General features: G+C 42.7%; 1 protein-coding gene across 1 annotated transcript in view; it reads right to left on the reverse strand.

Moving 5' to 3' along the window:
* The window catches only part of MRPL3 (mitochondrial ribosomal protein L3), a 185,831-nt gene that overhangs the window by 111,677 nt on the left and 52,546 nt on the right, over nt 1-21,608 (reverse strand). Inside the window, exon 6 of the mRNA XM_082258377.1 lies at nt 10,347-10,407. Coding sequence (XP_082114503.1) covers nt 10,347-10,407 — 61 coding nt within the window. The remainder of the gene's footprint in view (nt 1-10,346; nt 10,408-21,608) is intronic.

Raw genomic sequence — 21,608 nt, forward strand, 5'->3', positions numbered from 1 at the left:
GCTGCTGATTTCTTGAAGCCCTCTGGCATTTTAAATAAGGGAAACCTTATTTATATTATGCAGGATGTCAATTGAAACTGCCCCCTTTTGGCATAGTTTACAGCTGTGGTTGGGGGGCTGCAGCATGTGTAAAACGAGCCCTTAGGGTTCAATGCTTGCATTTTTCTGTACTCCACCACACATCACACCAGTGTTGTGGTGTGAATTGGCTAAAATGCCAAAATGCACCAAATCTAATGCAGAAAAAAGCCTATAAGAGACACAGCAAGAACAGCCACAATTTAGATAAAGGGACAGAACATTGTCACCATATAACAGGAACTGCATGAACATCATGGCAGAACCACCAAGTATTATTTTAATGAAAGCTGCACCATGTAAAAATGTAAAAAGGACTTTGGAAATTATATTTTTAAAGACGAACTAAGGCCATTGTAAATGCTATGTTCTTGTTTTTTGTAATGTGCCTTATTTCAATAAAATGTTTTGAGAAAAAAAGAAAAAAATAACTGCCATGACACGAGCTACTAGCAGCTATTTAAATGAAAAACAATCTGCGCAAGAGCTGTCAGTCGGCAGTCAGCAATATAAGAAGCTTGCCACCCTCCCTCCCTTGTTGCGGTCCTTATTGTGTGGCATCCGTCCCTTTCTGTAATTGAAAGGGGGCAGTTTCTGGTGTAAATGGTTATAACTCAAGCTTTAATGGCTGAGATCAGATATAGTTTTCAGATATATGTGTGTAAAATGTTCTAATAATAATTTGGTTTGGTGTGATATTATTTGGTGATAAGAAAAGAATATAAATGTGTGTTATGAAATTGGAGTATAAGATGAATTAATTTATTGCCAATAATAAAGGGCCGCGGCCAATATCGATCCATTAAAAGTATGTGTAGTGTTTTTTTATCATCATTAATTGTATTATTGAAGGAGGGAGGATTATTAAAAGAGAGGGGGTGGTTAGGGGAAAGAAATGGATCAATGGGCTCAACCAGCAACGGTGCCAAGAATGCAATCAAAAGGCAAAAATGCAGAGTCGATTAAGGATCCATAAGGGAGGTGTCAAAATAGTAGGTAAAAAGTTGTCAACCCAAGGTTGCCAAATTTTAGTGTACTGCTTCTCCCTGTCCTGAGGCATTGCCTCAATCTTGGCATGCATCATCGCCTGAGTGACCCGATTCTTTGCAGCTATTAGGCAAAGTGCCGGCATCTTGGAACTTTGACTTTTAATTGAAGTTCCGCTTTAACATTAAAACTTATAAGAGATTGTAGTAATTGTGTTTGATGCTTTAAGTGGAATAAGAGTATCAAACTGCAAATGTTTAGTATAACGGGTTTTAGAGACAGTTATGCACATTTCCAATAGCTGGGAGATAGAAAGTCTCATGAATACTTGATGCCTACCAAATAAATGGTTCTTTCCACTGCAGTCCTGTAGTGTGACGGATACAAAAGAGGCCACAATATTTTCTTCTCACTGGTTCATACTGTGCATTTAATACAACAATAAGGAATATCATATGAATTGATACACTTACAAAAATGCTAAAATATCTGGAAAGGATTTTGAATGAAAATCGAAATACTTTGGGCCCAGATCTTTCTAAACCATCTGTACTGTGCGATTTGTCTGGTTTTCTTAAGAAAAAAAAAAAATCCGTGTTCACTCTGTAAGACTGAAAACCTTCATAAAATAGAAATGATCTGCCAGACTCAATCAATCACTAGACCCTGCTTACTGCTGCTTTCGTCCTGTGTGATTCAGGGATAATAATCAAGGAAACAGCACGGAGCCAAGAATATTCCAAGAACCGGTGATAAAATGTTCACATCAGAAATTAAGGCGGATTTTGGATGAAAACTTTTTTTCTGTTTTTTTTCTTTAGAATTATAGCAGACAGACCTACAATTGTAACTGAATTAAAGCAGAACTAAAGTCTGAAAATATCTCTGCTGGAGAAATGCAACGTCAGCAACCTCCCTCACCATACTCGGCATCCACTCACTGTCTTCTTCCAGGTGTGGGGTCTTCTGCTGTCTTGACTAGCATTCACACAGGGTTAATTCATCTAGGCAGCCAGGAGATGCCGGAATGGTATACTGTGTAAAGAGAACTGCGAAGAGGAAAGTAGGAAGCCTTTGATTGCCGAAGAGACATGATGTGTCTCTTCTGTAATAAATTTCCTTCCTGCTAGCCTTGTTTGTTTTAAGGCCACAGTTCAGCCTTTAACAAACTCACTCAAAGGGCTCAGTCCTGTGCATTAATGTGTAAGCTCTTCTTTTCAGAAAACAAAGAAATGAACACCATATCCCTCCCCCCCCCCCCCCCCCAGGTCCTCGCTGTACTTTCCTTTGGTGATGCTGAGCTATCCAGCAATCTAAGGATTTGGAATCTCATTCTTCTCCCTCTTTTCTATGTAGCACTGGTCAGCACAGGCACAGATCTGCCCCAGGAGGCACAGCACAGAGAAGAGGGGTATGAGCTGGGATTTAAAATCCCCAGACCGCTGGACTGGCTGCATGGGCATTGACAGCTCAACATCCTTGAAGGCGAGTACAGAAAGGATGGAATGGGGATTGGGGTCAGGGCAGTGCCGGGACAAGGTCATCCAGCGCCCAGGCCAAGGATGCCAAACTGCGCCCCCCCTTCCCATAGGTTTAGGGTCAAGGCGCCCCCCCATCCCTGCAATAAACCATTGCACCCAGGGCAACCGCCCCTCTTGCCCACCTCTTGTCCCGGCCCTGGATCAGGGTGTGAGGTCTTAGTTCAGAACAAGTGAAAAGGTGAACTGACACTAAACATGCATAGAAATGTCAGCAGAGATTAAATTAACTGTCATCCTCCCAGCTGAATATGCTCACATTTCCATCACTCCCCATTGCTCAGTTAAAGGATAAGTTTACCTTAAAAAAAAAAAAATATGCACACCTTTTTGCAGGTAAACAAAAAGTGCATTTATTTTCTTTTTTTTCTTTTGGAGAGCCTTGAAAGCATTGCACCCACAATCAGAAGATTCTGTATGTAAGCAGTTTGGCTATACATTGTACGGCCATGCAATTAGACAATCAATAAACTACCACGACGCTGTAAATGTGTGTGTAACATGTTACAAAAAAGGTGAACTTATCTTTTAAATTGATAGTAAACCCTCACTTTGTAAAAGGCAAAACATTTGTTTAAAGATATAACAAAACAAAAAAACTAAAATAAGTCCCCCCCCCCCCCTTTTTTTTTTACAAGTGATCACATGCCCTCCGTTCTGAGCTGCATAGGAGCTGGAAGGGAGGAAAAACAGAACCGTGGTCTTCCCAGTGAATGGCTAATTAGGGGAGGCGTGTCAGGACAAGTCATTGGAGGAGAGAAGTCGGAGTTCCAAGCACAGCTAGAGAACGGACCATGTTGAGGTCTCCTTCTTAGTGTGGTCAGTTTTTATTAGGAAAGCAGAGGGACTGGCTGGAACACCGGGTACTTCACGTAAAGGAAGCAATACCAACAGAACAGGAGACTTCTTCATACAAGTACATGGTACAGAAGGCACATATCAGGAATAGGAAATTGGGTTTTTGAAGTTGGGCTTGCATATTCTTTAGCACTGAAAGCAAAGATAAATACATAGAAATACCTGGTAATTCCAGGAATGGAGAATCATGATGGGAGCTTGTGGAGTTCTCTTTTCATATCCCTGTAACATAGCTGCGGTCAGGCCACTTACATCACCCAGTGGGAGGGGCTAGTGTCCGTACAAGGCGTTTTCTGCTGTGGGGATTTGAACAGCGCTCACATCTGTGATGCTGGGAGCAAGCCCCTAACTGCTGCAGCGTATCAGACTTTGGGCAGGACATGTCAACACTAACTAGGAGTCATATCAGAAGTAAAAAAAAAAAAAAAAAAACATTTTATTCTTTAAGCAAAAAATTTAATATCTTAGTATATGGTGCATTCAAGCCTATTGGTACAGATGTGGCAAGCTCTGAACGGATTTTCATTGGTTAAAATGTAAACACCAGAGACTCAGATTAAAGCTAATACATTATATGAAAAGCACTTACTGATTCTGAGCTACAATTAAAAGGATAAGTTCACCATCGGTAGCATGTTACATGTTTCACCCATTTTTAGGGTGGAGCATGTAACATGTTCCCACTACTGCAGCCGCTCAGGGATCTGCTACCTCTGTGTGACAGCAGTACAGGGAGAAGTTCCCTGTACCAGCTGTTACTTTTTTTTTTAAAAAAAGAGCATGGCCGTACGGAGCTCCATCCACATGGCTGCGTCATTCATTCACTTACAGAGTTCTAGGAATGAATGAATGAACTACAAGTACCAACATCCTTTCCGGCTGTCGGCTTGTAGTTTTCAATCAAACTACCATAGCACTGTTGAGCGCTCTAGGTAGTTCAATGATTTTTCTTGTCAGTGAGAAACTGCCTGCCTGTACAATGTACTAGTAGACAGTTTACACTGACAGCCTACAGCAGACCTGCACAGCTGCAGCGATCTGCTGATCGCTGGTGCAATGGTTTCCAGGCTCCTTTAAAGTGATTGTAAAGTCTTGTAAAGTCTTGCTTTGTTTTTTGTTTTTTTATAACATGTTATACAGTTGGGTTCAAAATTATTAAACTCCCACTGAAATCGATTGTTTTGGCCAGTTTGACATTGATTTTGATCATTCAGTCATCCTGCTTACAATTAAATCAAAGAGGCACGTGTAGGTCAGACAAATATAACATAACATTTATAATGAAATAACCACAAATGTCTTTTCTGTGCTCACATCATTATCAGTTTTATTCAACCCCCAAGTGACATTCAATCTTAGTACTTAGTTCAACATCCTTTTACAGTTATAACAGCATTTAAACGTGAAGCATAGCTTGACACATTTTCGCCCATTCGTCATGGGCAAAAGCCTCCAGTTCAGTCACATTCTTAGGCTTGTGCACTGCAACTGCTTTCTTTAGGTTCCACCAGAGGTTCTCAATCGGATTTAAGTCCGGTGACTGTGATGGCCACTCCAAAATGTTCCAGCCTTTAATCTGCAACCATGCTCTAGTGGACTTGGAGGTATGCTTGGGATCATTGTCCTGTTAAAAGGTCAAACGTCTCCCAAGCCTCAGGTTTGTGACAGACAGCATCACATTGTCATCCAATATCTCCTGGTACTGAAGAGAATTCATGGTACCTTGCACACGCTGAAGCTTCCCTGTACCTGCAGAAGCAAAAACAGCCCCAAAGCATGATTGACCCCCGCCATGCTTCACAGCAGGCAAGGTGTTCTTTTCTTCATAGGCCTTGTTCTTCCTCCTCCAAACATAGTGTTGATCCATGGGCCCAAACAGTTCTAATTTTGTTTCATCAGTCCACAGAACACTATCCCAAAACTTCTGTGGTTTGTCCACATGACTTTTGGCATACTGCAGTCGACTCTTCTTATTCTTTGGAGACAGCAAGGAGGTGCGCCTGGGAGTTCTGGCATGGAGGCCTTCATTACGCAGTGTGCGCCGTATTGTCTGAGCAGAAACTTCAGTACCCACATCTGACAAATCTTTTCTCAGTTCCTCAGCAGTCACACGGGGACTTTTCTCCACTCTACGCTTCAGGTAGCGCACAGTAGTCGAAGTTCAGCATCTTCTTTCTGCCATGACCAGGTAGCATTTCAACAGTGCCCTTTGCCTTGAATTTGCGAATGATGCTTCCTATGGTGTCCCTTGGTATGTTTAACATCTTTGCAATCTTCTTATAGCCATTGCCCTTCCTGTGAAGAGTAATCACCTCTTCTCTTGTCTTCCTGGACAATTCTCTTGACTTCACCATGTTTGTAACCACACCAGTAAATGTCTAGAAGGAGCTGAGTATCACAGTTATTTTAAAGCTGCCTAATTGGTGCTTATTAGGCTTTATTGCTGCTCCCTGACATCCACAGTTGTTTTCAATACCTGATTGAAAACACTTCAATGAACCTCTGTTCTTCAGAGTGGTAGTCTTTAAGGGGTTGAATAATTTGTCAATGAAGAATTCACAAAAGAAAATTTACTACTGTATTGCAAAACCAATTGATGTCATTTTAGTTGCATATGGTTCTTTAAGAAGTCCTTGTAAGATTTCATTCTGAATACAATTACAAATGTACACTAAATTCCCTAAAACCCTTTACAGCATTGGGGGTTGAATAATTTTGAACACAACTGTACTTACCCTCCTCTGTGCAGTGGATTTGCACAAAGTGGCCCGGATCCTCCTCTTCTCTGGTCCTTCTTCGCTGCTCCTGGCCCCTCCCTCCTGTTAAGTGCCCCCACAGCAAGCAGCTTGCTATGGTGGCACCTGAGCCGAGCTGCAGCTGTGTGTGTCCATTCAGACACGGAGCTGTGGTTTTGCCCCGCCCCCCCTCTTTCCTGAATGGCTACACCTGAACAGGCACCGCTGCTGTGTCCCTGGAGGGAGAGTCCCGGATGGCCGAGGCAGTCCTGCACATTGCTGTATGGAGATCGGGCTCGGGTAAGTATTAGGGGGTTGAGAGGGGCTGCTACACACAGATGGCTTTTTATCTTAATGCACAGAATTCATTAAGATAAAAAACCTTCCGTCTTTGCAACTCCTTTAAAAAATAAAAATGCATTTAATTTTTTTAAGGTGAACTTATCCTTTAACCCATTGTAGTATTTTGAAGCTCCAACACTTCTGGGAGTGTCAGAGGCATTCTGTACAAGACAGCCTGTCCTTCTACCCTATGAGCACCCAGGGTGGCATCCCACTACCTGTAAAGCTATGGGCACTCTGCAGTGACAGTGTTGGGTCTCAAAATGGTGCACTGGTAGTGTACAGGTGCTTGCTCTCTGCACAAAGGCATTAAAAAAAAAAAAAAGGAAGGAATACCAAAAAAGAACAATTACATGATACAAACATTATTATATGAAATTTGACAAGCAAGAAACACAATCTCTTAGAGTAAATTCACAATTCAGGGTCTCCTGTTACCAAGACTTTTCATGACTAACATCGGAGGTATTACAGATTGCAAGCAGCAGGAATTGCAAACTTTGCGGCGGCAGCAGCACATATCTCTTTATATTCATTATAAATACCGACATCGCTGTCTTTACAGTCACATAGGAAGACACATATGATGTCTATATAGCACAAGAAATGAAGATGCAAAGCTGCATACTGCAGATTTTTTTTTTCATCTAACAGCCCTCATTTATCTAATTAGAACAGACACGTCATAACCAGCAGAAGATAATAAATGGTTCTCCTTTCATGCATTTCAATGTTAAAGAAATGTTAAGGTGGTCAATTATCAACATTTTGGGCCTGGCAGGAGGATTTATATTGAGATCACTAATAGACAGAGACATTTAAACAACAAGGGAAAGGTGGCAACCTTTGGATTCCGGAAACAAGGTGGTATATTTTTGCCTTGTATTTATCAAAACATCTTTCAACACTATTGATTTTACAATATCAGCAACCTTCAAACTGTTGGAATTTCAGCAGTTTAAGGGCAAAAAGATATGAAAATCTATATTGCAGCTGCAGAAAGAATAAGACTCCAATAAACTATAGTAATTACTGAGCAACTTAACCAGAAAACACCAAGACAAATGTCACATTCAGACCTACCTTCGTGGAACACACAAGAACAAAGGTATGGGGGTTGATTTACTAAAGGCAGATAGACTGTGCACTTTGCAAGTGCAGTTACCCTTTTTTTTCCCCCAGAGCTTAGTAATTGTGGTAAAATTGCAAAGAATCCAGCACAAGGAAAATAATAAAACAGCACGATTGGAGGATGTAATATGTATAAAAAACCAATGCACTAGCCAAAAAGATGGGGATATTTAGGGAGAAGTTGATCAAAGATGTGATATGGTAGTAGCAGCCAATTTGTAGTAGTGTCACCACATACAATAACGTAATAAATGAACAAGAAAATCGGCGCTAAAACTCACAAAATCGCATGAATCTGATAAGATGTAGTGCAAATAAACATGGATTTGTTTTTTGGACTATTTATTCAGGATTTATTTTGCACTCTGCACTTTATCTGTATTTTGGATCACTAATTATTATGTATATATAATTGTATTATGAATTGTGCACATCTACGCTTTAGTCACACTATTGACATCTTATTTTGCACATCCACTTTCCTATTTTTGGAATATTTATTTGCACTACATCTTATCCGATTCATGAGATTTTACTTTCGTGAGTTTTAGTGCCGATTTTCTTGTTAATTTATATGATTGGAGGATGGAAATCAGCTGCGCTTCACCACATTCACTAAGATCTGAGAAAAATTAGTGCAACAGCACTTGCAAAGTGCACAGTCTATTTACCTTTAGTAACCCTTAGGGAACCCAAAAGCAACAGGAGGTATAATTCGTGCTGCAAACCATCGTGGCCAAGGCATGCGTACACCCCCAGCTGCTGCTTCTGCAGATAAAGGGGGTAGCACTTGGAGGGCAGTAAAAGTATGGATCAACTGTGTAGTTTACCGCAACCCAACTGCTAGTGAGACTGAGCCCTTATATGTATTTATACAGTACCAGCAATGCATTTTACATAAATCATATCTTCACACCAGTCCCTGCTCTCAAGGAGCTCGCAATCTACCATCCCTATCTTGCCTGCATCCACACACATGCTAGGACCAATTTAGACACAGGTCTACTAGCATGCCTTTGGAGTGTGGGAGGAAATCAGAGTAACCATGCGGAAACCCACACAAGGACAGGGAGAACATGCAGACTCCATGCAGGTAGTGTCCTGGTTGGGATTCAAAATGAATACTCTAGTGTTGCAAGGCAAAAGTGCTAACCACTGTGCAGTAACTCTACAGCTATGTTTACACTTAATTCGGAGGCATTTTTATGGTTACATTTAGCACTCTTTCACACTTGCGTTAAATTTTAAAGCAGCCTAAACACACATTAACGCACCTACAGCGTTAATGAGCATTTAGGATGCGTTGTACAGGAGTTCAGGCAACAATTCTCAAACACCCCGTATGTGTGTTTTTTTTTTTTTTTTTACAAGGCTAAAATGGGAAATCCCTTTTGACGCTTTGCAACTGCAGCGAAAACGCACTGTAAATGCTTAGGCGCTTTTACAATGCATTTAAGGTTGTGTTGCATTTTAATAGAAGTGAATGGAGGCAGTTGCAAAGCGTCAACGCCTGCCAAATTCTGCAGGCAGCGTTATGTTTGCCTCAACGTGAAGCAATGCGAACGCTGCACTGTGAACACTTCTATCTGCTCCCCATTGTAATAGTTTTGAGTGGCACTGAGTTAAAAAACGCGGCCCAACCGCCTATTTTTCAACACCTGTGTGAAAGAGCTCTTAGGGAGCACCCTGATATTATTGGTCAGCGACCATCCCTTATCTGGAGGTGGCATAACATTTTCAGATGTAATTAACATGGAACTAAATCCTTATCTTTTTGGAGAAGCAAAAGCAATACAACACTTGCTCAACGCCTGTGCAATACACGGATGTTGAGCAAGTGTATTGGGCAGTTTCCTGGCATTTAGCGCTTGAGCGTTCAATTATTTCGACAACCAGAATAAATTAATATTCTGGTCAATGGAACGAATAAACGCCCAAACAGGTTTCCAAAATGTGGCTCTAGGCATGTTTGTTAAGCTGCTTTTTTTCCTGCCAGGAGAAAAGGCATATGGAGAAGCTGGGCAAAACACCCAGTGTGCAAGAGGCCTTAAAGGCAGCAACACAATGTGCTTAAAATGGTTTTAAAGGATTTTTTTTTAAATTAAAATAATAAATAGGTTATACTCCCCTGCTCTGTGTAATGGTATTGCACAGAGAAGCCCCAAACCTCCTCTTCTGGGGTCCCCCGCCAGCGATCTTGGCTTCTTATCTTCGGTGTCTGCCCCCATAGCAAGCATTTGCTATGGGGGCAGACAAGCAGGCTTGATTCCAAGCTGGACTGTGTGCATCCATCGACACACACAGTGTGCCCCCACCCCCGCTCTCTGCTCACAGGATTTGACCAACAGCAGCAAGAATGCATTATGGTAAAAAACATTTTTTCCCTCTAGGGCCACTTTAATTCAGGAGCTGAATGAATGCCTTACAAAAAGAAAAAAAGCCAAGGTGCTAATCAGATTACCCATATCAGATTTTTTATTTTCTAACCTGCACTACAAAATAGACACTAGAACCCGGTTTACGAATAGGTTCCTAAACCAATCCCAATGTGTCGGATGTCAGAAAACAAACTACAACCTCTGCATAGCTAATAACCTGCGCATCAATGTTTATTTTTCAGCCATAAGCACAATAAAATGCTGAGCCAATTAAGCAAGGAAACTCGAGGAACACTTACGTTTTGCCAGTGACATCCACATACTGACCAGGACGGAAATGTGCAGCATAAAGGGGAGTACCTGAAAGTAAGAGACACAAAGGAAGAATTTCATCATGGATGAAGACTTGTTAAAGTGTATGTAACCCTGATCACCAAAATCTCATACAAGCTTAAACGTATTAATATTAACGTTAAGTTAATCCCTTGGATTCGTGAAGGCTAACATGTTTCGAGGCTTAGCCTCTTCCTCAGAGCCTTTCCATTAGTCCTGGGCGGTTTACAGGTCTCAGAGGGGGGCCAAGTTTAAGGGTGGATGAATGACCATTGGCCCCCTCTGAGACCTGCAAACCGCCCAGGACTAATGGAAAGGCTCTGAGGAAGAGGCTAAGCCTCGAAACGCATTAGCCTTCATGAATTCAAGGGACAACTCACCCTCGGATCCCTTTACTGAGGACTGCGTTCCTTATGTGATATGCTTTTTAACAAGAACTAGTTTGTGAGTATTTTTAATCTTTCTACTTTTAAATAAATCATCCAAAGGATAATGCACTAGGCCTATGCGCCCCTGTGTTTGTTGTTGTTTACTGTATATGTCTACCTGCATGAGGAGCAAGCAGACAGATACACTGAGAAGTCTGTAGAAGTCCTGCATGGCCCCCACAATTTCCTGATCCTGGATGCAATGCTTTCCAGGCTCCAAGTAAACAAAAAAATAATAAGGACTAGTTTACACCACAAAAATCTCCTCCAAATCCGTTCCGGATGAGTTCCTGCATGCGCATTTTTGATGCGTTCTGGTGAATTTTACCGCATTATAGTACAGTTCTGTGCAGGAAAAATTCTGCATGTTCTACTTTTTTTTCTTGAACTGTAACACACCGGAACTGCAAGCACTAGCCATTTAAAACAATGTAACCTACTTTCTATGCGTTTTAGATGCCTAAAAAAAAAAAAAAAAAAGCACTGGAATGCATGCGACGTGAACTAGCCCTAAATGTACATTTTTTTTTATCTGCAAAAAGATGTGCATTTAATATTTTGTTTTAAAAAGGTTATCCTTTTTGAAAAGGCAATTGTTTATAATTCACAGTGCTTTACAACCACAACCAAATTCTTATTCAGTTATAATTACACCTACTTTAAAGTATAACTAAAATCAAAATTTTCTGTTTTGGATAGAGTTGAGATAAATTAGAATACTTAAGTGTTTTTTTTTTTTTGCAAGTTGTGTCCCTAGAAGCAAAATTCATCCTCGCTATTTTTTCTATTTATCATGATCACTGAAAGAGAAAGAAGATCCTACATTTTTGATTGTCACCTGAACAGAAACAGGTGTGATCTTCCAATGGGAGCACTAGTTATGGTGACAACCAGGAAGTGCCTCACTTTGGCAGGATATCCTGTCACTTCCTGCTTTGTGGGACAGGATAAGAAGGAAAATTTTCCCCCAGGGGACACAGATGGCAAAAAAAAAAAAAAAAAACTGACTGGGGTTATACCCTTCCAAAATGCCTTTCCTTCCACTGTCAAAGATAAATATTAAAGTGTGATTAAAACCAAATCATTCTAAACTGTCAATACATGCTATATTACATTGTGTGCATACTCATTCTGACACTAGAGCATTTGTTTTCTATAGATTGCAAAAAAATCTGGTTGACCCTGCTATTCGCTGGCCCTTCCACTTGTCTGTGTCCCCACTGCGGCCTGACATTGTGTAGTTTGGCCTTTGCCCACCTAGTGCACATATTCTATTTTCAGTTCTCTTCTAAGGCAGTAATTTCCTCCTCCTTCCAATCTGAGCAGACCACACGACTATAGATTCACATACTGTATGTGGGCATTTGCACAGTTGTAAAATTACAGTCCCCTCCCTCCCTCCTCCTTTGTGCCCATGTATTCCTAAACACTATGGGGACGGGATTTAAGATGGTGATTGATGGAGGTGTCACCTCCATGTTAGTCCTGCTAAACCAATCGTCTTCTGCTGATCTATAGAACGTACGTCATAAATTGAGAGCTACATAGCTTTAAAAGAAATTACAATCTTTATAATAGATTATTGTTCATCATAAAGCAAAGGATTCCCAGAGGACTATGGGTTAGCTCAGAGAAACCACAACAATAAAGGCTGCCTGCTTTAATGACTCAATTTAGCAGATTAAAACTTCAGGCTGAGAAGAATCACTGCTATTTGTCACTAGTGTGAATTATTCATTCAATAAATAATTAAACCTGTGAAAAACTTACAGGCAAACTGAAAAAAAAAAACTCCTAGAAAAAAGTGTTTTAATTAAATATAACTTTTGCTACAATGCTCATCTCTTCTTCAGTGCCTTCCCCGCAGACTCTGCAATCTATCCTGTTGCTTCTGGTTTTCCAGACTCATTACTATTCATCCAAAATGCTGTGAACCCAGGGCATCATGGACACGACATGCACCATCATGCTGTTGGATGCAACCTCTGGTTCTTATTGAAGAGTTAATATGCCCGTGGATGGTGCCAAGTCAGCAGGTGACCTTACTGGCTGGACAGACTTTATCTAAGGAGTTATGTCAATGAATAAAGTAGCATTTATCTGCTTCCATACCGGGCCAATTCTGGCATTCCTCTCCTACATGTAAAAATCTGCATTTTTTTTTTTAAATTACTCAGAACCACCTCAGAACGTATATACTCAGTGGACATAAAAAGTCTACACACCCCTGTTAAAATGTCAGGTTTCTGTGATGAAAAAAAAAAGTGACAAAGAAATAATTTCAGAACTTTTTCCACCTTTAATGTGATCTATAAACTGTACAACTCTGTGGAACAACAAACTGAAATCTTTTAGATGGAGGGAAATAAACTAATAAAAATATGGTTGCATAAGTGTGCACACCCTTAAACTAATACTTTGTTGAAGCACCTTTTGATTTTATTAAAGCACTCCTTTTGGGCATGAGTCTACCAGCATGGCACATCTTGAAAATATTTGCCCACTCTTCTTGCGAGGTCATCTCCTGTGCACAGCCCTTTTCAGATCACCCCACAGATTTTCAATCAGATTCAGGTCTGGGCTGTGGCTGGGCCATTCCAAAACTTTTAATCTTCTTCTGGTGAAGCCATTCCTTTGTTGATGTGATTGTATGCTTTGCTGAAAGACGAAGTTCCTCTTGTTCAGCTTTCTAGCAGAATCCTGAAGGTTTTGTGCCAATATTGACCGGTATTTGGAACTGTTCATAATTCCCTCTACCTTGATAAAGGTTCCTGTTCCAGCTGAAGAAATACAGCCCCAAAGCATGGTGTTGCCACCACCATGCTTCACTGTGGGTATGGTGTTCTTTTGGTGATGTGCAGTGTTGTTTTTGCGCCATACATATTTTTTGGAATTATGGCCAAAAAGTTCAACCTTTGTTTCATCAGACCATAACACATTTTCCCACATGCTTGTGGGAGACTTCAGATGTGTTTTTGCAAAATTTAGCCAGGCTTAGATGTTTTACTTCATAAGAAAAGGCTCCCGTCTTGCCACTCTGCCCCAAAGTCCAGACATATGAAGAATACGGAAGGCTATTGTCACATGTGCCACATAGCCAGTACTTGCCAGATATTCCTACAGGTCCTTTAATGTTGCTGTAGGTCTCTTGGCAGTGCCCCTGACCAGTTTTCTTCTCCTCTTTTCACTTTCAATTTTGAGGTGACGCCCAGTTCTTGGTAATGTCACTGTTGTGCCATATTTTCTCCACTTGATGACGACTGTTTTCACTGTGTTTCATAGTATATCTAATGCCTTGGAAATGTTTTGTACCCTTCTCCTGACTGATACCTTTTAACAATGAGATCCCTCTGATAATTCGGAAGCTCTCTACGGACCATGGCTTTTGTTGTAGGATGGGACTAAGAAAATGTTAGGAAAGAACTTTATTTGGGGTTACTCAGAGGCACTTCAAATTATGGTTTGAATGTGATTGTTTAATTCTGAACACAGCTACATCCCCAGGTATAAGAGGGTGTACACACTTATGCAACCATATTATTTTAGTGTTTTGTTTTTACTTCCATTTTGCTGAAATTTCATTGGAGCAACTCAAAATGGTACTCAGTAGTTTGTACTGACAAACAGTGGCCCCCCTGTGCTCGTATGCATGCCTGACAACGTCGGGGTATGCTCCTTTTGAGACGTTGAATGGTGTCCTGGGGTATTTCCTCCCAGACCTGGATCAGGGCATTACTGAGCTCCTAAACAGACTGAGGAGCAACCTGGTAGTGTCAGATGGACCAAAACAATGTCCCATAGGTGTTCTATTGGACTTAGGTCAGGCGAGTGTGGGGGCCATTCAATGGTATCAGTTCCTTCATCCTCCAGGAACTGGCTGCATACTCTCACCACGAGGCAAGGCATTGTCGTGAACCAGGAGGACCCCAGGACCCACTGCACCAGCATAGGGTCTGACAATGGGTCCAAAGATTTCATCCCAAAACTGAATTGGCAGCCAGGGTGCCATTGTTCAGCGTGTAGAGGTCTGTGCGTCCCTCGATGGATATGCCCCCCCAGACCATCACTGACCCACCACCAAACTGGTCATGCTGAACGAGGTTAAAGGCAGCATAACATTATCCACATGCTTCTCCAGACCCTTTCACGTCTGTCACATGTGCTCAGGGTAAACCTGCGCTCATCTGTGAAAAGCACAGGTGGCCAGTGGCAGACCTGTCAATTCTGGTGTTCAACGGCAAATGCCAATCAAGCTCCACAGTGCCAGGCAGTGAGCCAGGGCCGGCCTTAGGTGATCAGGCGCCCTGTGCGAGCTAATCCTGTGGCGGCGCCCCCCCGCGCATTTTCTTGCACCTTTTTTGCACTTTGACTTTTTTTATGATCACTAATAACTTAGCCCCCCTTACATCAGAGCCCCTCCACACAGAGCCCCCCTTACATCAGAGACCCCCCACACAGAGCCCCCTTTACATCAGAGACCCCCACACAGAGCCCCCTTTACATCATAGACCCCCCACACAGAGCCCCCTTTACATCAGAGACCCCCCACACAAAGCCCCCCCACACAGAGCCCCCCTTACATCAGAGACCCCCTTTACATCAGAGACCCCCCACACAAAGCCCCCCGTCACATCAGAGACCCCCCAAACAGAGCCCTCCCCACACAGAGCTCCCCGTCACATCAGAGACCCCCCACACAGAGCCCCCTTACATCAGAGACCCCACACACAGAGCCCCCTTACATCAGAGACCCCCCACACAAAGCCCCCCTTACATCAGAGACCCCCCACACAAAGCCCCCCTTACATCAGAGACCCCCACACAAAGCCCCCTTACATCAGAGACCCCCCACACAAAGCCCCCCTTACATCAGAGACCCCCCCACACATCAGAGACCCCCCCACACAGAGCCCCCCTCATCTCAGGGACCCCCCCACACAGAGCCCCCCTCATCTCAGGGACCCCCCCACACAAAGCCACCCTAACATCAGAGACCCCCCACACAAAGCCCCCCTTACAGAGACCCCCCACACAAAGCCCCCCTTACATCAGACCCCCCCTCCCCACGGAGCCCTCCACATCAGAGAGCCCTCCTCACATCAGAGACCCCCCACACAAAGCCCCCCTTACATCAGACCCCCCCTCCCCACGGAGCCCCCCACACATCAGAGACCCCCCACACAAAGGCCCCCTAACATCAGAGACCCCCTACACACACACAAAGCCCCCCCTCACATCAGAGACCCCCTACACACACACAAAGCCCCCCTCACATCAGAGACCCCCCACACAAAGCCCCCCTTACATCAGAGACCCCCCACACAAAGCCCCCCTTACATCAGAGACCCCCACACAAAGCCCCCCTTACATCAGACCCCCCTCCCCACTGAGCCCCCCACATCAGAGAGCCCTCCCTTACATCACAGACCCCCCACATAGAGCCCCCCCCCACACATAGCCCCCCACATCAGAGAGCCCCCCCCCCCCTTACATTTTTTGAAGGGGAGAGAGACCTACCTTACGTTGTCTGCAGCTTTTTTTTTCTTTAAACTTCCCGCCCACACATCCGAGAGTGTGGGCGGGTGGGAGGAGGAGGAGAAGGGGCGGGGCGAGGAGGAGCTGACGATCTCTCCTCCCTCCCTGCACTGACGCCAGAGGAGAGATCGTCAGCTCCTCCTCATCCCGCCCCTTCTCCTCTTCCTGCCCGCCCACACTCCCGGGGATGTGTGGGAGGGAAGTCAGCGTGGAAGGATCGGAGGCTGAGTTGTGTGAGAGAAACACGGCTCGCCTCACTGCAACAATAGGTGACCGAGGCACGGACGCACAGCGGGAGGTAAGCGGCGGCTGCGGCCTGTGTTAACCCTGTCCATGCCGCGGTCGCCGCTCACCTCCCGCTGTGCGGCCTGAATCGCCTGATCCTCTGCGAGCTGTGATGGCCGCACGGCGCCCTTGTTGCCCATGGCGCCCTGTGCGGCCGCACAGCTCGCACACCCCAAAGGCCGGCCCTGCAGTGAGCACAGGGCCCACTAGAGGACATTGGGCCCTCAGGCCACCATCATGAAGCCTGTTTCCGATTATTTGGTAAGTGACATTCACACTAGTGGCCTGCAGGAGGTAATTTTGTAGGGCTCTGGCAGTGCTCATCTTGTTCCTCCTTGCACAAAGAAGCAGATAACGGTCCTGCTGATGGATTAAGGACTTCCTTTGGCCCCATCCTTCTCTCCTAGAGTAACTGCCTGTCTCCTGGAGTCTACTCAATGCTTTTGATACTGTGGTGGGGGAAACAGCAAACCTCCTGGCAATGGCATGTATTGATGTGCCATCCTGGAGGAGTTGGAATGCCTGTGCAACCTCTATAGGGTCCAGGTATCGCCTCATGCAACCAGTAATGACACTGACCCTAGACAAATGCAAAACTAGTCAAAAGGGTGAGTAGGGGAAAAAAATTAGCAGTGGCCTCCACCTGTAAAACCATTCTGTTTTGGAGGTCATCTCATTATTGCCCATCTAGTGCCCCTGTTATGTTCATTAACACCAAAGCAGCTGAAACGTATTAACAACCCTGTCTGCTACTTAACTGACCAGATCAATATCCAAGGAGTTTAATTGACTTGATGCTATACTCTGCTCAAAAAAATTAAAGGAACACTTTTTTTAATCAGTGTGTGGAGATATATATATATATATATATATATATATATATATTATATAGAGAGACCCTAGGGAATAAAATGGCAGTCATTGCAATTTTTTATGTCACACTGTGTTTGTGCAGAAATTTTTTAAATGCAATTTTTTTGAGAAAAAAAAAAAAAAAAAAAACATTAATTAAAAAAAAAAACAAAAACAGTAAAGTTAGCCAATTTTTTTTGTATAATGTGAAAGATTTTGTTACACCGAGTAAATAGATACCTAACACTTCACACTTTAAATTTGCGCACACTTGTGGAATAGCTCCGAACTTTGCTACTTAAAAATCTCCATAGGCTACATTTTACATTTTTTTACAGATTGCCAGTTTAAAGTTACAAAGGAGGTCTTGCGCTAGAAATATTGCTCTCGCTCTAACATTCATGGCGATACCTCACGTGTGGTTTGAACGTCGTTTACATATGCGGATGCGACCTACATATGTGTTCGCTTCTGTGTGTGAGCAAGAAGGGACGGGGGTACTTTAATGTATTTCTTTTTTTTTTTTTTTCTATTTTATTTTAATTTTTTACACTTTCCCTTTAAATTTTCTTTTTTTTTTTTATCACTTTTATTCCTTTAACAAGAAATGTACATTATGGAATAGATATATATACTAGATAGACATTACAAAATATCCCTACATATATATAGTAGCGCAAACTCATCAAAAAGATAGTGCCAAAAATAATGTGCAAACCGCACAGAGTCCAATAGTTCAACAGATGTCACATAGGCAAAAAAAAAGGAGATATCATAAACAGTCCATAATCCTTCAATCTATCTCCTGGGATGACTACGTGAAGAAACGTGTTTCTCAAGGGGATCACCACCACCACCGTGCTCCAAAGGGGGGAGGAGAAATGCCCACTCACCAGATGCTGTGGCCCAACCCACTTTCGTGTTTGAGCGTTAAGGCTTATAATGATGGTCACTGGTCCAGAGTATCCACACCGGGAATTACACCAGCACAGTCAACAAAAGCTCAGCAGCATTTTTTTGGTGCTTAGCTTGAATATATTTTGAAAAGAAAGGTCAATCAAGAAGAGAAGCCTTTAGATTTGGAATCTGCACAGGACAAATTAAGCCTCTTCACCATCCCAAAGACAAGCACCATAAATCCACAGACAGGATGGGCAATTCACCTGCAGCTGGTATGTCGGCGGAGTGCTGGCTGTGGAGAGAGAAATGTGCTGAATGGTGGTGTGTCTCTCCTCCCCCTCTCTCTCTCTATCTCTCTCCCTCTCTATGTCCCTCCGCTCCTTCACTGGCTGCACGGCGAGCTGCTTCCAGCCTCACACTTTCCTTACTTCCAGCCTGCTGTCATTGTGTGTTTACTCCTCCCCCCTTTGGAGCACGGTGGTGGTGGTGATCCCCTTGAGAAACACGTTTCTTCACGTAGTCATCCCAGGAGATAGATTGAAGGATTATGGACTGTTTATGATATCTCCTTTTTTTTTTGCCTATGTGACATCTGTTGAACTATTGGACTCTGTGCGGTTTGCACATTATTTTTGGCACTATCTTTTTGATGAGTTTGCGCTACTATATATATGTAGGGATATTTTGTAATGTCTATCTAGTATATATATCTATTCCATATTTTCTCAGTTAAGTAGCTGCATAGCCATTGCATTTATAGGTGAGTGGTCCTCTTTTTGAGCGCTTGGGATAGCTTATTTTATTTCATTTTGGTCTTCGGCGGGTATTTTAGCTGTCATATTATATAAGAAATGTACATTGCCTTGCAAAAGTATTCACCCCCTTGGCATTTTTCGTGTTTTGTTGCTTCACAACCTGGAATTAATATGGATTGTTTGAGGATTTGCATCATTTAATTTACAGAACATGCGCACCACCTTGAAACATTTTTTTTTTTTTTTATTGTGAAGCAAACAACAAATAGGACAAAATTAACAGAAAAAGTCAATGTGCATAACTATTCACCCCTAAAGTTAATACTTTGTAGAGCCACCTTTTGCCGCAATCACAGCTCCAAGTCGCTTTCGATAAGTCTCTATGAGCTTGCCACAACTTACCATTGGGATTTTTGCCCATTCCTCCTTGCAAAACTGCTCCAGCTCCTTCAAGTTGGATGGTTTGCGCTTGTGAACAGCAATCTTTGTTTTTCTATTGGATTGAGGTCTGGGCTTTGACTAGGCCATTCCAACACATTTACATGTTTCCCCTTAAACCACTCAAGTGTTGCTTTAACAGTGTGTTTGGGGTCATTGTCCTGCTGGAAGGTTAACCTCCGTCCTAGCCTCAAATCACGCACAGAGTGGTACAGGTTTTACTCAAGAATATCCCTGTATTTAGAACCATCCATCTTTCCCTCAACTCTGGGCAATATCCCAGTCCCTGCTGCTAAAAAACATTCCCACAGCATGATGCTACCCCCACTGTGTTTCACTGTGGGGATGGTGTTCTTTGGGTGATGTGATGTGTTGGGTTTGCGCCAGACATAGCGTTTTCTTTGATGCTAAGTTAAATTTTAGTCTCGTCAGACCAGAGCACCTTCCTACATACATTTTGGGAGACTCCCACATGCCTTTTCGCAAACTCAAAATGTGTCATTTTGTTTTTTGCTGAAAGTAATGGCTTTATTCTGGCCACCCTGCCATAAAGCCCAACACTATGGAGCACACAGCATATTGTCCTCCTATGTACAGATACTCAAGTCTCCGCTGTAGAACTCTGCAGCTCCTCCAGGTCTCTGTGCTGCCTCTCTGATTAATGCCCTCCTTGCCCAGTCCGTGAGTTTTGGTGGGCGGCTGTCTCTTGCCAGGTTTGCTGTTGTGCCATGTTCTTTTCATTTGGTTATGATAGATTTGATGGTGCTCCTAGGGATCATCAAAGATTTGGATTTTTTTTTTTTTTTTATAACCTAACCCTGACTTGTAAATCTAACAACATTGTCCCTTACTTGTTTGGAGAGTTCCTTGGTCTTCATGGCAGTGTTTGGTTAGTGGTGCCTCTTGCTTAGGTGTTGCAGCCTCTGGGGTCTTTCAAAAAAGATGTGTATATGTAATGACAGATCATGTGACAATTAGATTGCACACAAGTGGACATAATTTCACTAATTATGTGACTTTTGAATGTAAATGGTTGCACCAGAGATTTTTATGGGCTTCACAACAAAGTAGGTGAATATATACGCACATGCAAATTTTCTGTTTTCTATTTCTAAAAAATAGCTTTTTGTATACATTTTTCTCATTTCACTTCACCAACTTAAAACTATTGTTTTCTGATCCATCACATAAAATTCAGATTAACAACACATTAAACTTAAGACTGTAATGTAACAAAAAAGGTAAAAAGTAAAAGGGAGGTGAATACTTTTTCAAGGCACTGTAAACATCCCTTGTAATAGGAATAGGGCATGCCAGGTCCTCTTTACAGCGAGATATGGGGTATATAAGTCCTCAGATCTCGCCTCCAGGCTGAAAAGCCTGAGGGGAAAAAAAAAAAAAAACATCTTGGCTTCCCAGTAGAAAAAAACGGCAGTGTTTACATCTGCCAGGGCCAGAAGTGATGTCATGGTGTCGTGCCCAGCCTTCGAAGGTCTTAGAGATGACCAGGGACCATATGGTCCTCGGTTAGCTCTATGATAAACGCCCGCCGCAAGACGATTTACTCTCTGGCTTGCCAATCACACAGGAATGTAGGTAGAAGCACCGGTGGGTTGCAGGGAGGGCGATGTCCCCCCCCCCCCTCCCACTGCCTATCAAAACAATCAAGTGGTGGAACAGCTGCTATAGTTGTTTTACTGAGCAGGAAATGCTTGGCAGAAAAAAAAAAAAAGCAATCTGAATATTGCCTGCAGCTGCACCTATCATCCAGATATCTACACTGAAAGCCCAGGACGTCTTATGACGTCCAATGGTATTGAAGTGGTTAAAACAGAACAACCATCAAAATAAATATATATTTTGAACAAAATAGGGCAACAGTGTGCAGTACTGAATCCGAAAGTGTCAACAAAATCGATTTTACATAAGACTATCTTTTAGTATCTGAAATTGCAAACGCATTTCCTAGTTAGGGGTAAAACAAAACAAAGCAATAGTTTTGTGAAATAATTTTCAAGATAAAAACAGCAGTAAG

The sequence above is a fragment of the Pelophylax lessonae genome (assembly GCF_965119305.1).
Source record: "Pelophylax lessonae genome assembly, chromosome: 5".
NCBI classification, from domain to species: Eukaryota; Metazoa; Chordata; class Amphibia; order Anura; family Ranidae; genus Pelophylax; species Pelophylax lessonae.